The sequence below is a fragment of the Chroicocephalus ridibundus genome, chromosome 12 (assembly GCF_963924245.1).
Source record: "Chroicocephalus ridibundus chromosome 12, bChrRid1.1, whole genome shotgun sequence".
Lineage (NCBI taxonomy): Eukaryota > Metazoa > Chordata > Aves > Charadriiformes > Laridae > Chroicocephalus > Chroicocephalus ridibundus.
Window position 1 is genome coordinate 5,234,350 of NC_086295.1, and position 12,842 is coordinate 5,247,191.

At 66.7% G+C, this 12,842-nt stretch overlaps 2 protein-coding genes across 2 annotated transcripts; both read left to right on the forward strand.

The window, feature by feature from the left end:
- Nucleotides 1-2,014: 2,014 nt before the first annotated feature.
- Nucleotides 2,015-2,921, forward strand: ID1 (inhibitor of DNA binding 1). The gene is made up of 2 exons (XM_063350082.1): nucleotides 2,015-2,411; nucleotides 2,588-2,921. The coding sequence occupies exons 1-2, from the start codon at nucleotides 2,091-2,093 to the stop codon at nucleotides 2,627-2,629; spliced, it is 363 nt and encodes a 120-aa protein (XP_063206152.1). The 5' UTR covers nucleotides 2,015-2,090; the 3' UTR covers nucleotides 2,630-2,921.
- A 3,400-nt stretch (nucleotides 2,922-6,321) lies between these two features.
- Nucleotides 6,322-10,348, forward strand: LOC134522555 (bactericidal permeability-increasing protein-like). Its single transcript, XM_063350317.1, has 15 exons — nucleotides 6,322-6,478; nucleotides 6,652-6,766; nucleotides 6,881-7,009; nucleotides 7,109-7,264; nucleotides 7,384-7,447; nucleotides 7,564-7,624; nucleotides 7,792-7,883; nucleotides 7,981-8,193; nucleotides 8,314-8,373; nucleotides 8,873-9,040; nucleotides 9,272-9,339; nucleotides 9,640-9,682; nucleotides 9,911-9,974; nucleotides 10,056-10,132; nucleotides 10,212-10,348. Exons 1-15 carry the CDS (start codon nucleotides 6,322-6,324, stop codon nucleotides 10,242-10,244), a joined length of 1,500 nt encoding a protein of 499 aa, XP_063206387.1. The 3' UTR covers nucleotides 10,245-10,348.
- The last annotated feature ends 2,494 nt before the right edge of the window (nucleotides 10,349-12,842 follow it).

A 12,842-nucleotide genomic window follows, 5' to 3' on the forward strand; every position in this document is an offset into this window, starting at 1 on the left:
GCCAGATGGGGGCTAATTAGCAGCTTTGAGAGCCGCGGTGGGAACCGGGCAGCACCAGGCCCTCCACCGAGCCCTGAATGGAGGGGGCGACCCCAGCGCTGTGCCCACCCTGGGAACCGCCACCACACCGGGCTGGGGGACACAGGGAGGAGGGACAGAGGGAGGGACAGAGGGCTGAAGCTCACCCCGGCCATGCTGGCAGGGTTACAGCCCGTCCATGCTCTCCAGGATTGCTGCCCCCACTCCCAGAGGAGGAAGAAGAGGGGAGGCCTTCAGCTCCCTGCACACCTGGGGAGGCTGAACATGGGGGGTTCTGCCCTCAGACCACCTCCCACAAAAGGGAGGGCACCATGGCCCTCTGCACCCACACCGGGGCCAGCCCGCATGACACACTTTCTGGCCAGGAAGGACACAACGTGTCCGGGCTGTCCCCGTGGCCATGCCACCATGAAGGTGCCATCACAGTGGTGCCATCACAGCAGTGCCACCACAGCAGTGCAGCCCACCCTGGCAGCCCCATCCCCTGGCGAGCGGGGCAGGGGGGGGACTGGCAAAGCATGGGGCGAGGTTGGGGTGTGCTGGAGCTGCGCTGTTGGGGTACCCCAGACGGTTTTGTTTGCAGCGGAGCACGGCGCAGCTGCCTGCTGCTGCCAACAATGCGGTGGCGCAGCCTGGCCCCATGGGGTACGTGGGGGGCAGCAGGGGCTGATCCAGCACACGGGCACGCGGATCGGTGTGCGTGTGCATGAGAGCGCACAGGTGTGCATGGATGTGTGTGTGTGTCTGTGTGCACATGCGTGTCTGTGTGCGTGCGTGTACTTGCGGACGTGTTTGTGCGCGTGTGCATCCACGGGTCCGTGTACCTGGGTGAATATTCCCGTGTGTGCGTCTGTGTGTGTCCCTGCATCTGTGTGTACACGCACCTATATGCGCACGGCCTCCATGCGTGCCCGCAGGCGCTCACATCCATGCGTGCGCACACCCGCACGCACACCGTGAGCGTGTGCGGTGACAGAACACCCCGCAGCTCTGCCTGCGCCCTCTCCGCTCGCTGCTGCACCGTTTCGTGCTGTCGAGGGTGGGCCGGGCGGGGGGGGACATTGTCAGCGCCGCCCCGCGAAGCTGCGAGTCCTGCGGGCCGGGGTCCCTCTCGGGTGTCCCTCTCGGGGTGTCCCCCCCCCCTCCAGGGCTCCCGGCCCCACTGCTGGCAGGGCGCTGGCTGCGCCTCCCTGCAGGTGCGAGGGTAACGAACAGTAACGCTAATTACCGCCCAGATCGGAAGCCCTTCAGGGCAGGGACCGGCCGCGGCTCGGGACGCAGCCGCACCGGCGGGACCCCCCCTCCCGTCCCCTTCCCCCTCGCGTCGCCCCCCCGCGCTCGCAGCCCACGGCCCCGCGGCGCCCCCTGCGACCTGCACCCTGCGCCCCCCGCCCCTGCCCCGTAGGGTCCCGGTGTCGCCGTGGAGGTGCCGGTGCCCCGGGGCCCGGGCCGGGCTGCAGGTGTCGTCCCCCCCCTCCGCCTCGCCGCCCCGCCCCGCCCCTGTCGCCATGGGCACCGCCCGCCAGGCGCCGCGCTGACAGCGCGCGGGGTTTTATGAATGGGTGACGTCACGGCCCTGGCGTCTAACGGTCTGAGCCGGCGGGGAGGAGGGGGGGCCGGGAAGCGCAGGGGGGCTGGGAGCCTGGAGGGGCACCGGGAAGGGGCGAGGGGGGCTGCGGGGAGCCCGGGGGGATGGAGGGGAAGCGGGGACTGCGGGGAGCCCGGCACCGGGAGCCGGCGGGGCAATTACCCGCGTTAACGGCGGGGAAGGTAGCGGGGCGGGCGGCCCTCCCCGGAGCTCCGCAGCCCCGGCAGCACCCCCCCACCGCCCTCTTCCCCGCCACTGTCGCTTTAAGACGCTGCCCTTCGAGGGCGCATGAATGGAGCGGGCGGGGCTGTCCCCGCCCCCGCGGCGCTGCCATTGGCCGCGGCTTCCCCTCGAAGCCCCGCCCTCCCCGGTGGGCGCTCTATAATTGGCGCGGCGGGGCGCGCGCTGGGTTGTCCGCCCGCAGGGTCCCATCGTCGCCCGTCGCCTCTCAGCGCTCCTCGCCATGAAGGTCGCCACCGTAGCTCCATCGCCGTTGCCCGCGGGCGTCGGCGGCGCGCTGAAGGCGGTGCGGCCCGGGGAAGCCGCTCGCTGCGGGCCGGGCCCGGGGGTGTCGCCGGGGGCGGCGGAGCAGGCGGCCGCCGCGCTGCTGTACGATATGAAGGGCTGCTACTCGCGGCTGCGGGCGCTGGTGCCGACGCTGCCGCGGCACCGGCGGGTCTCCAAGGTGGAGCTGCTGCAGCACGTCATTGACTACATCTGGGACCTGCAGCTGGCGCTGCAGCGCGGACCTCCCCGCCCCGCCGCCGCCGGGGAACCCCCCGAGGTGAGTGTGGACACCCCCCCCCGCCGGGCCCGGCGGCACCGGGACGGTCCCGCTTTCACGCCGGGCTGCAGCGCGCTGTCCCCTTCCTGGGGGTGCGCCTTCCTCCTGCCCCCCTTCCATCCCCGGGACCCCCACGGACCAGCACTGACCGGCTGCTTCGCCTCCCTCTCCCGCAGGCTCCGTGCATGCCCGCTGCCGACAGGATCCTGTGCCGCTGAGACTGCTCCGGACCCGACACGGACATCCCCGGGATCCCGGTCCCGAGCGCCGGGGCTCGCCTGCATCCCGGGACCCCCGTGGCACGGCTGGGGCCAGCAGTCTCGAACCTCTGCCCTGACGGGGCTGCCCCGGGGTGTCCCCCCGCAGCCTGGGCAGGGGGTGCTGCCCGGCGGCCGCGGGACGTATCCTTCTCAGATTGCTGAGAGCATTCCCCGTATTGTATATTACAATGATGCTGGAGAATATTGTTCTACAATAGCTGGAGTTTTGTTATTAAACAAGCCCTGATGACCAGGCATGCCTCTGCTTCCTGCTCCCTCCCACCCCCTGGGAATACAAAACCTGGGGGGAGCCCGTCTGGACCAGTATGGGCTGGGTGGGTGTGCTGTGGGGTACTGGGTCTGGGTGCTTGTGGTAGTGCTGGGAAGGGGGTCTCCCATGGGCTGCTCCCAGTTCCCCCCAGTATGCTGCTGTGGTGGGGTCTGCAGGTGGTTTGTCCCTGTCCCAGCAGTGTGCCCCCACAGAGCCTCTCCTGGGGCCCAGTGGCTCCGTGGGGTCCACATCCTGCTCCCCCTGTCTCGCTCCCTGGGCTCGGGCATGGGGTGTCAAGGCAGGCACACAAGGAAAGCTGGTTTGCACCCTGTTTTCTGTGATGGGGAGACGTAGCAGCGCTGGGACACGGCTCCTCTGGGAAGGTTCCTTGGTGACACAGCGCACAGTGCTGGGAACCAGGTGTGGGACTTCTCGGCCCAGCTGGGAAGTCCAGGGTTCCCCCATCTCCCTGGGCAGCAGTGAGTTTGCAGTGTGGGTCTGCACTTGCCCTGTTTCCCAGCAGCGTCCCTGTGACTCACAGTCACCGCTGTGTCGGGGCTGGGGCGCAGGTGGCTGTGGGGTGCGAGCGTGATGCTGCTGGGGATGGTCACGCTCGGCTGCTCCGAGAGAGAGTGAGTGTGAGCCCTGCTGGTGCTGTCCCTGTGGTTCCAGCTTACTCTGGTGCAACCCCTGTGTGTGGGGCCGGGGCTGGACAAGCCTTTAGGGACAAGGAAATTGCATCAGGGGTTGTGCAACCCCTGAGGCTGGGGGTGCCCCGGACAGCAGCGCTGACCTGAGCTGCCCCGTGACTCATGAGCGCCGTGGGGGACACACTGCCTCCTGCAACAGACGTGTATGGACCTTCCCATGGGCCTGGTTTGGGCAAATTGCGGTGCCCAGGGGGATTCTGCTTTGCCCAGCTGCCCCTGGGGCAGGAGGTCTGCTCGTGGCTGCTCTGGTAGGGCCCTTCCTACCCCTCAGGGTCCTGTAGCTGTGGGTCTTCGGGGCTGGAAGTGGTTGACCAGCCCTGGCTGCATGTGTGTGCGTCTGCACAAGCATTCATGTGGGTTTGCACAGTCACAGCTCTGTATGCCCATGCGTGTGTCTGCGTCCGTATCTGCCCACTGAGGATTCCCCAGATGCCCTGGCAGTAGGGCTGAGCAGGGGCAGGTACCAGATGTGGGGAACCAGGACACCCCTTGGTCGGACCAACCTTGTTTTGGCTGTGACACAGCAGCAGAGGACACGCTGGGGGGGAGGCGCGCACCGTGGGCTCTGAGTCCTTGTGGATGAACTCATCCATCAGCCCCAGTGTCCCTTCTGTCATCGGATGGGTACCCTCTATCATCCTCACGGGGGTCCCCTCCATCACACCCCCTCGGGTTCCCTCTAGCGTCCCCACCGGTGTCCCCTCCATGGCCCCCGCACCGCGGCAGGCACCAGCTCCCGCCCGCTCCCGGGACGCAGCGCTGCCGGGGCAGTGGGTCCCTCTCCCGGTGCCCATTCGCACTGCACGGCCCGGCCCGAGTCGCCCTCACGGAGGAGCCCGGAGCAGGGAAAACCGGGCCCTGGGGGCTCTGCTCTGTGCGGGGGATGCTGGGGCTCTTCCCCACGCCACGGCGCGGCGGCCGCATCCCTGCCGCATCCCTGCCGTGCTCCCCGGGGCCGTCCTTGCCCGTTCGCTGCCGGCAGATGTGGAAGCTCCGGCTGGAGCTGTGGGGAGAGGGGCTCTGTGCGTGCCGATGCGTGTCCCCACGTCTCCACCCTGAACCCCTGCCCAAGCCCTGTGTGCTCCATGGCTGAGCCCTCGCAATGCAGCCCCACACATCATCATCCCTGCCTCAGGGCATGGGGACGCCGGGTGGTACCACTGGGCTGCCATGACTGGGGCTTGGCACCACGGGGACAGACAGAGAGCAGGGGAAGGAGCTGTGCGGAGCCAGCCCGGGCTCAGAGCAGGGCTTGGCAGGGCTGAGCCGCCTGCCACGTGCCGGGATGCTGGATGTGTCCGCACCAGGATGCACTGGAGAGCCCCAGGGAGGGCCCAGCCCCGTGGGCACCTGCGCCCCGATCAGTCCCATGTTGTTTTGATGGGACCTGATTCATCCCGGAAGGGATTAGGGACTGGGGAACCCAGTGACGTTCTAGTCCAACCAGCCTGGCTGCCCTGGGATAGACATTGGCGTCAGAGCCGGTCCTTGCTGCTCACTGCCACATACAGCCCCGAGGACATGGTGGAGCTGGGACCTGTAGTGGGACCCATGGCCCCTGCGGCGTGGGGCACCGTGACCATCTGCCGTGGTGAGGCTTGGTACAGGGCAGGGGCACCCAGGGGTAGAGGGGTCATGGTGGGTGTGGGGCTGGGGGACAATGCTGGCCTTTGGGACACTGCTGGGGCCGTGGCCATCGCTGTGGCTGTGCCTGGTGGAGCTGGGGGTCCCGGGCAAGTGGGCACCTGCCCTCAAGGGGTCCGTAAGGTGCATTATGCCGGACTGTGGTCCCTCTGATGCGGATGGCCATAGGCACTATGTCCCCCCATGGTGCTGGGTTGGAGCCCTGCCCCCACGGAGGGATCTTAGGGTCCCTGGTGCTGTTCCCAGGGCAGGTCCAGGCAGGCAGCCGGACACGTGGCTGGTGCCGTCCGCAGCACTGGCCAGAGGGGCTCAGGACGGTCCTGCCGGCAGCGGGTTTGGGAGCACCAGCAGCTCTTCCCCTGCGGCGGGGGTTTTTTGGAGGGGATTGCACAGTTCTGCTCTCGCTCTGACTGTCCTGACCTTGCCGTCACTCTTCCCTGGGGGCTGCTGCCATGCCCCAGACAACCTGACACCCACTGAGGTTTGGGTGCTCCCAGGCAGGGTCCCCAGAAGCTTTACAAAAGTGGGAACACCACTCCCCTGTGCAAGCGAATCGAGCCCTGTCCCCTGGTGTAGCCCCCCCCCGTGCCAATAGACGGACTTGCCACATTCCCCTGGTCCTCCATCACCCCCAGGCTGGGAACAGCTGAAGCCCCCTTGAGACCCTGGCCCAGCTGTTGTCTCTGTGTGTCCCCACATGCCAGCCATGTGCCCCCATCAGGAGCCCTGGCCAGTGCCCCCAGCTCCCACACACCCCCAGGGTGGGGGGCTGGCAGTGGCATGGTGGGGGACCCTGCTTTTCTCCGCTCACACGACTGGCGTGAGTGGGAAACAACGGGGGAACTGGCTTCCCCTTTGAGTCATGTGTTAGGCAAGGCCGGGCTTTTGGTGGCCGGAGCGCTGCGGTGAGCCCCGCATGTGCGCAGGAGGCTGATGTCACCCAGTGCTCTCTGTCCCCAGTATAAGTCCTGGCTGGGCTGGTGCACGGGGACGGGGTCTCCGCAGCGGCCGGGTGTCCCACAGCCATGTCCTCTGCTCCAGCCTCCAGGTCCCGGCACCATCCCCAAGGCACATCTGGGCCGGCATGGCTCTGCCTCCTGCTCCTGCTGACTGCCTGCATGCCCGCAGCTGGCACCAACCCCGGCATCAAGGCCCGGCTGACCCGGAGGGCGCTGGAATTCGGTGGGTTTCACATTCCTGACCACCCGTGGGGGAACTGGGTAGGGGGTGGAGGGGGACAATGCTCAGACCGCTTGTGATGGGGGATGGAGGGGTGTCCTGGACCTGGCTGCTCGCCCCACCAGCACCCCAGCCCCTTCCCCGGCGCCCTCCCCTAAATCCCTGCTCTGCCCCAGGACGGCGGTTTGGGCTGGAGCAGCTCCAGTCACTGCTGCAGAAGGAGCATGAGCTGAACCTGACGGGCTCCTACCACAGCCCGTTCCTTGGGACACTCACCTACACTGTGCCCCGGTAAGAGCTGCCCGTGGGGTCCCTGTCCCCATGCCCATCCCTGTCCCCATCCCCATCCCCATACCGGCCGTGCCCCAGGAGCAGCTGCGAGCCCAGGCTGCCCGTGTCGTGCAGGATCCACATCCATGAGCTGCAGATAAATGACTCCACCGTGGACTTCGCCGAGGACGTGGGGGTGAGGCTGACGGTGCAGAGCGCCCGCATCCGGCTCAGTGCCGACTGGGGAGCCCAGCTGGGTGCCATGTGAGTCCTCACCCTCATGGGGCAGAGGGACGGGGACCTGGGTGGCTCAGGGTGGCTCGGGGCCACCGCTGTCCCCGTGCTTACCCGCTCTGTCCTCAGCCAGGACAGGGGCTCCGTCGAACTCCGCATGCGTGACCTGGCCGTGGCGGCGGTGATGGGAGTGAGCGTGGATGGCAGCGACCGCCCCATGGTGTGGAGCGTCGGCTGCGACGCCCACGGCACTGACCTGCACTTGGAGTTTCACCGTGGACACAGGTGATGCCGGGACCCCCATCCCCCTCCATGGGGACTCCCTGGTGCCCCCAGCTGGGGTGTTGGGCTGGGGGAGGCTGGGGCACCCTGGGGTGACCTGAGGACCCCATTCTGCCCCACAGCTGGCTCTACAACCTGCTGGCACCGCTGCTCCAGACAGCCCTGCGTCAGGAACTGAACAAGGAGGTGGGTACTCAGCCCCTGTGCCATGGGGAACTGGTGTCCCCCCAACCTGTCCCCCCAAGTGAGCAGGGTGGGGGACACCCATCCGTGGGCTTGCTGACACCCTGATTTGCTTCCAGCTCTGCCGCGAGCTCCGCAGGAGCATCAGCAGGCTGGAGGATGCTCTGAAGCATATGAAAGGTGGGTGAGGGGACCCCAGGGACCAGGGCTGGGGCTGGAGGGGACGGGGCAGGGTGGCCCAGGTGACACTCTGTGTGGGGCTGGTGCCCAGTGGGGTCTGTGGGACTGAGGGCTGCAGGAGGGGGTGGGCGGTCTGGCTCCCCCCAACTGCCCCTGTGTCCCTGCAGTGTCCACCCAGCTGGACTCCTTCGCCGCCATCGACTACTCCCTGCTGGGGCGGCCGGCCATCACAGCGGAGCATGGGGACATCGCCCTCAAGGTAACACCATCCGGGGTGTCCCTGGGCTGGCTCTGGTAATGGGGAGTTGGGGGAGCTGGGCTGAGCCTTGCATCTGTCTGTCTGTCTGTCTGCACAGGGGGAGTTCTTTAGGGTGGGCAAGTACCAGCAGAGGCCTTCCTCGGCGAAGCCCGTGCCCCTGCCCGTGGCGTTGCCTGCAGCTCTGCCCATGGCACTGGCCACGGTGCACGAGCCCATGCTGCTGCTGGCCATCACCGAGTTCGTTGCCAACTCGGCCGCCTTCACATACTTCACGGCTGGAGCTCTGGAGAGGAACATCTCCAGTGACATGGTAGGGACGGCTCCAGCCGTGGCTGTGGGGCAGGGCTGTTCTCCCAGGGTCCCGACATGGTGTCCCTGTGTCTATCTGTGCCTTGTGGCATCGGCGTCGCAATCTCTTTCTGTCTTCCAGCTCCCACGGCGGTTCCCACTCCAGCTGAAGACCAAGAGCATGGGGCTCTTCTCCCCACAGGTGGGTATGGGTGGGGTGGGACACAGGGAGAATGGGACACAGGATAAGATGCAGGAGGGGTGAGATGCAGGAGGGATGTTACGTGGGATGGGATGCAGGTGGTATGTGTGAGGGATAGGACAGGGGATGGGATGCAGGAGGGGTGGGATGTGATGTATGAGGGACAGGACAGGGGATGGGACGCAGGAGGGGTGGGACACAGGATGGCATGCAGGCAGGTTGGGAAACAGGGGGACTGGGATGCAGGGGAGATGGGACACGGGATGGGACGCAGGTAGGATGGGCAGGATGAGATGCAGTCGGGATGGGACATGGGCAGGACAGGATGTGGGCAAGACAGGACTCATTGCCCACCCTGCCTGACCCAGCGCAGGGCAGGACGGTGATGGGGCACACGGGCCCTGGGCAGTGGTGGGGGACGGCTGGGAGCCCAGGCTGGTGCCCGTGGTGCTGGCAGTGCCAGCGTGGCTCCGTACCAGCCCAGTCCTCGTCCCCCCAGCTGCAGGAGCGCTACCCGGACCACCCCATGGAGCTGCGCCTCTCAGCCCGCCGGCAGCCCCGGCTCTCCTGCCGCCCCGATGCCCTGCACGGGGCCCTCTTCAGCTCTGCTGAGGCCTTCGTGGTGCTGCCCAACGCCACCCGTGTCCCTGCTTTTCTGCTGAACATTGTGAGTGTCTGGTGGTGTCGTGGATCAGGGTCCGCTGCCTGCGCTCCAGGCTGGGGCCGTGCTGGGCAATGCTCTGCAGTGCGGAGCGATGTTGGGGCAAAGCTGGTGACACCGGGTGATGCTGGGTGATGTTGGGCAATGCTGGGTGATGGTGGGTGATGGTAGGTGATACTGGGCGATGCAGAATTGCAGGGACTGCCCTGATCTTTCTGACGTCTCTTGTGGCTGCAGGATGCCAACGTGACGGGGAAGCCGATCATCACCAGGAACAGGCTCGGGGGCACCGTGAGCCTGAAGGGGTGAGTCCCCAGCCCCATGCTAAGTCTGGCCTCCCCATGGATGTCCCCAGAGAGCTCCCCCCATTCCCCACCTCCAACCTTTTGCCCCCTCAGGTCCTGTATTGCCTGCTCAGAGCCCCCGCACCCTCCCCCGAGCTCTTGGCCATGACCACTGCCCGGGCACTTGTACCCTGGCGAGGTCCTCAGCTGGACTTGCTCTGCCGGGCTCCCAGCCCTGCCATGGAGCTCAGCCCATCCCTGCCCCAGGAGGGGACAGTCCCCGTCCCCATACCTGTCTCTCACCCTGCTCTTGCCCTCCAGGCTCAGCGTGGAGCAGGTGACGTCGCATGTGGGCCCAGTGGAGGTAAGCGGCCATGCTGGGGGCACGATGGGGCAGCCAAGGGGACCCTCACGCTCCACACCAGCCTGGCAGCGGGGTCGGGGATTGCCTGGGGGGATGGGTTTTGGGGGTGCTGTGGACCCTGTGCAAGGCCCGCATGGGTGCAGCCCTGGCAGGGGACCTGAGCCCTGCCTGCGCCGCGGCCCCCTCTGCCTGCCCCGCACTGGGCTCAGGGGTCTGTCCATCCCGCAGGTGAAGAGGCTGGAGAACCTGCTGAAGTTCGCGCTGTGGCTTTTCGGGGTGCCCTGGGCAAACAGTGAGTGCTGTCCCCATCCTGTCCCCAATCCGCCCCCCCCCCCAGCCCATCTGCCCCCCTCACGCTCTGCTCTCCCTGCAGAGCGTCTCCAGGCCGGCATCCCCCTGCCCACCCCGCACGGCCTCAGTCTGCTCAACCCCCGGATCTCGCTGCAGGAGGTGGGTGCTGCCACTGTCCCCTCACCCCGGTGCCCCCCACATCCCCCATGTCCCCCCCTCTCACCCCATCTCCCCACAGGGCTTCATGCTCATCGCCACAGACCTGCAGTAGAAGTCAAAGAATCACAGACTCATAGAATCATAGAATTTTCATGGTTGGAAAGGACCTTTGAGGTCGAGTCCTGAGACCAGCAGCTGCGTGGGAACTTACCAGCCCCCCATGAACCGTGTCCCCATCATCATCCTGCTGGCAGCCAGGGATGAGCCAGTGCCATCGGGATCCCATGGCCGGCAGAGCCACCCAGCCGTGGGACCCACCGACCCCACCACTTGCTGGGGGCTTCTCAGCGAACATTAAAGCCGGGAGTGTGGCTCAGCCTGGTGTGGCGTGTGATGCTTGGGGACACCCCCCCGCCGCGGCCGGGTCCCCCAGGCAGGGTCCCATTCCCGGCTCCTTGCTGGGGCATGGCCGAGTCCCCGGCAGCGTGGGGTCCCGTCGGGATCACAGGGGTGTGGGGGGCTCGGGGGGGGGGGGGGGGCTGGTGGCTTTCGGGGACCGGGGGCGACACCCCAAATCCTCGTGCCTGTGCTGGCCACGCGGTTGCCCTCCAACGGCCCCAGCAGTGGCCGCTGCGGCGGCGGCTGGGCGGCAGCTTCCCCCGTCGCCCACGGGATGGTGCTCGTGTCCGTGGGCTCCCACCGCCTCCCGCCGGCCCGGGGCCAGGCCCCGCTCTGTCCCCGCCGCTGCCCGCCCCTTCCCATCCCGACACCGCCCCGCCCGGCCCCTGCGCACCCCGGAGGGGATGATGCGGGCGGGGGGGGGTCGTGGGGAAGGCTGAGCCGCAAAAGCAGTGGTGCCCCATCCTGCCGGGGTGTGGGGTTCAAACCATGCCGACATGAGCCTCCCCCCCCCCGCAAAAGAGAAGGTGGGGTTGGGGGGAGCTTTCCCCTTTTCCCAGCTCAGTGGGGGCGAGGGGCAGCCCTGGGAACGCTGGGGCGGGGGCTGTGACAGCCAGCGAGGCACCCACTGGGACGCCGGGGGCTGCGGGCCCCTGCTCGCCTCACTCCGACGTGGCTGTGGATGCTCCTTCTGCCCGGCTCCCTGCCGGTGCTGAGCCCACAGACCCAAAACCAGCCCCCCCCAGCCCAGCTAAAAGCCCGGACTGGGCTCTCCAGCCCGATCGACGAGGACTTGGGGGGGGGGTCTACAGGAGGGATTCTTTATGAGGGAGTGGAGCGATAGAACGAGGGTTAATGGTTTTAAACTGAAAGAGGGGAGATTTAGATGAGATACTAAGGTGAAATTCTTTGCCCCTGGCCCAGGTTGCCCAGAGAAGCTGTGGCTGCCCCATCCCTGGAGGGGTTCAAGGCCAGGTTGGACGGGGCTTGGAGCAACCTGGGCTGGTGGGAGGTGTCCCTGCCCAGGGCAGGGGGTGGCACTGGATGATCTTTAAGGTCCCTTCCAACCCAAACCATTCTGATTCAATGATTCTGTGACACAGGAGCCTGCACCTGGTGAGAAGTGGACGGAACAGGCAGGGGATCTGCCCCGATGCTGCCTGTGACGGAGACAGGCAGCCATGTCCTCCTCCATGCCCAAACAGGCAGCACCTCATCACGCCAACCCTACCCAGCACCATCCCCTTGGGGACAACAGCAACGCACCCAGAGCACCCCAACCCTTCTCCCAGGCAGGGAGATGATCTGTCCCCCTCCATCCATCCATCCATCCATCCATCCATCCATCCATCCATCCATCTGAAGACAGCTCATGCCCATATCACCCCCCGCCACTGTGCCCACAAAGACCACAGCACCATCAGCAGCTTCAATGACAAGTTTATTAGTGGACACCTCCACCTGCAAACTGAAGCGTTCAACGGGCTAATGCTAATCCTCGCACTCCCCACGTAGGATCCTATATGGGGAGCGCGAGTCCGTGCTCGGTGGCCAGACGGGACCCCCCAGGAGCCTCCGGTCCCCGTCCCCCCCCCCCCCCAACCTCCATCCCACCTTGGCCTTTGCAGGGAGCACGGCCCCACACATAAATACGGACAGACAAGATAACAAAAATAGCATTAAGAGTATTCACAAATGAATTAAAAACTACTCGGATATGTACAGCAGAGCGTGGGCGGTATGTACACAGACAAGCCCGCCTGGACAGCTGGGTCTGCCGGTGGTGGTCTCCGAAGGACGAGGGGTTATTTTTGAAGCTAATTTCAGCTCAAAGCCTGGAGGTCCCATGCCCCAGTGGCAGCAGGAGCAGCGCGGGGAGCGGGGGGGAAGCCAGGCACCTCTGCCACTGCACACACCCGTCACAGCCATGCCACGGGGACAGGGATCTGCCTGTGCTCTGGGGACCGGCAGCAACCAGGGCAGTGCAGGAGAAGCCAGCGGCTCCTGCTGTCCCCAAAGAGGCTTCCCGGTGGTAGGGACGGCTCTCAGCCTCCCCGGGCTCGCTCACCCACTACCCCCATGGACTGGCCGTGGTGGGGCTGCTGCCACTCCAGTGAAGGGCAGGAGCATCGCTCCCCCGGCCCCTTCCACCCCCGCAAAGTCTCTGTTCCTGCACTTGCTGGATGCCACGGCTCCAGCCCTCTGCAGAGCCCCTTCTGCCAGGGCAGGGCCCAAGGAAAGCTCTCTCCTCCCTCGTCTGCCTTCTTCCTTTGCCAGCCCGGAGGAGCAGGTGTGGGGAGGGCTGTGCACA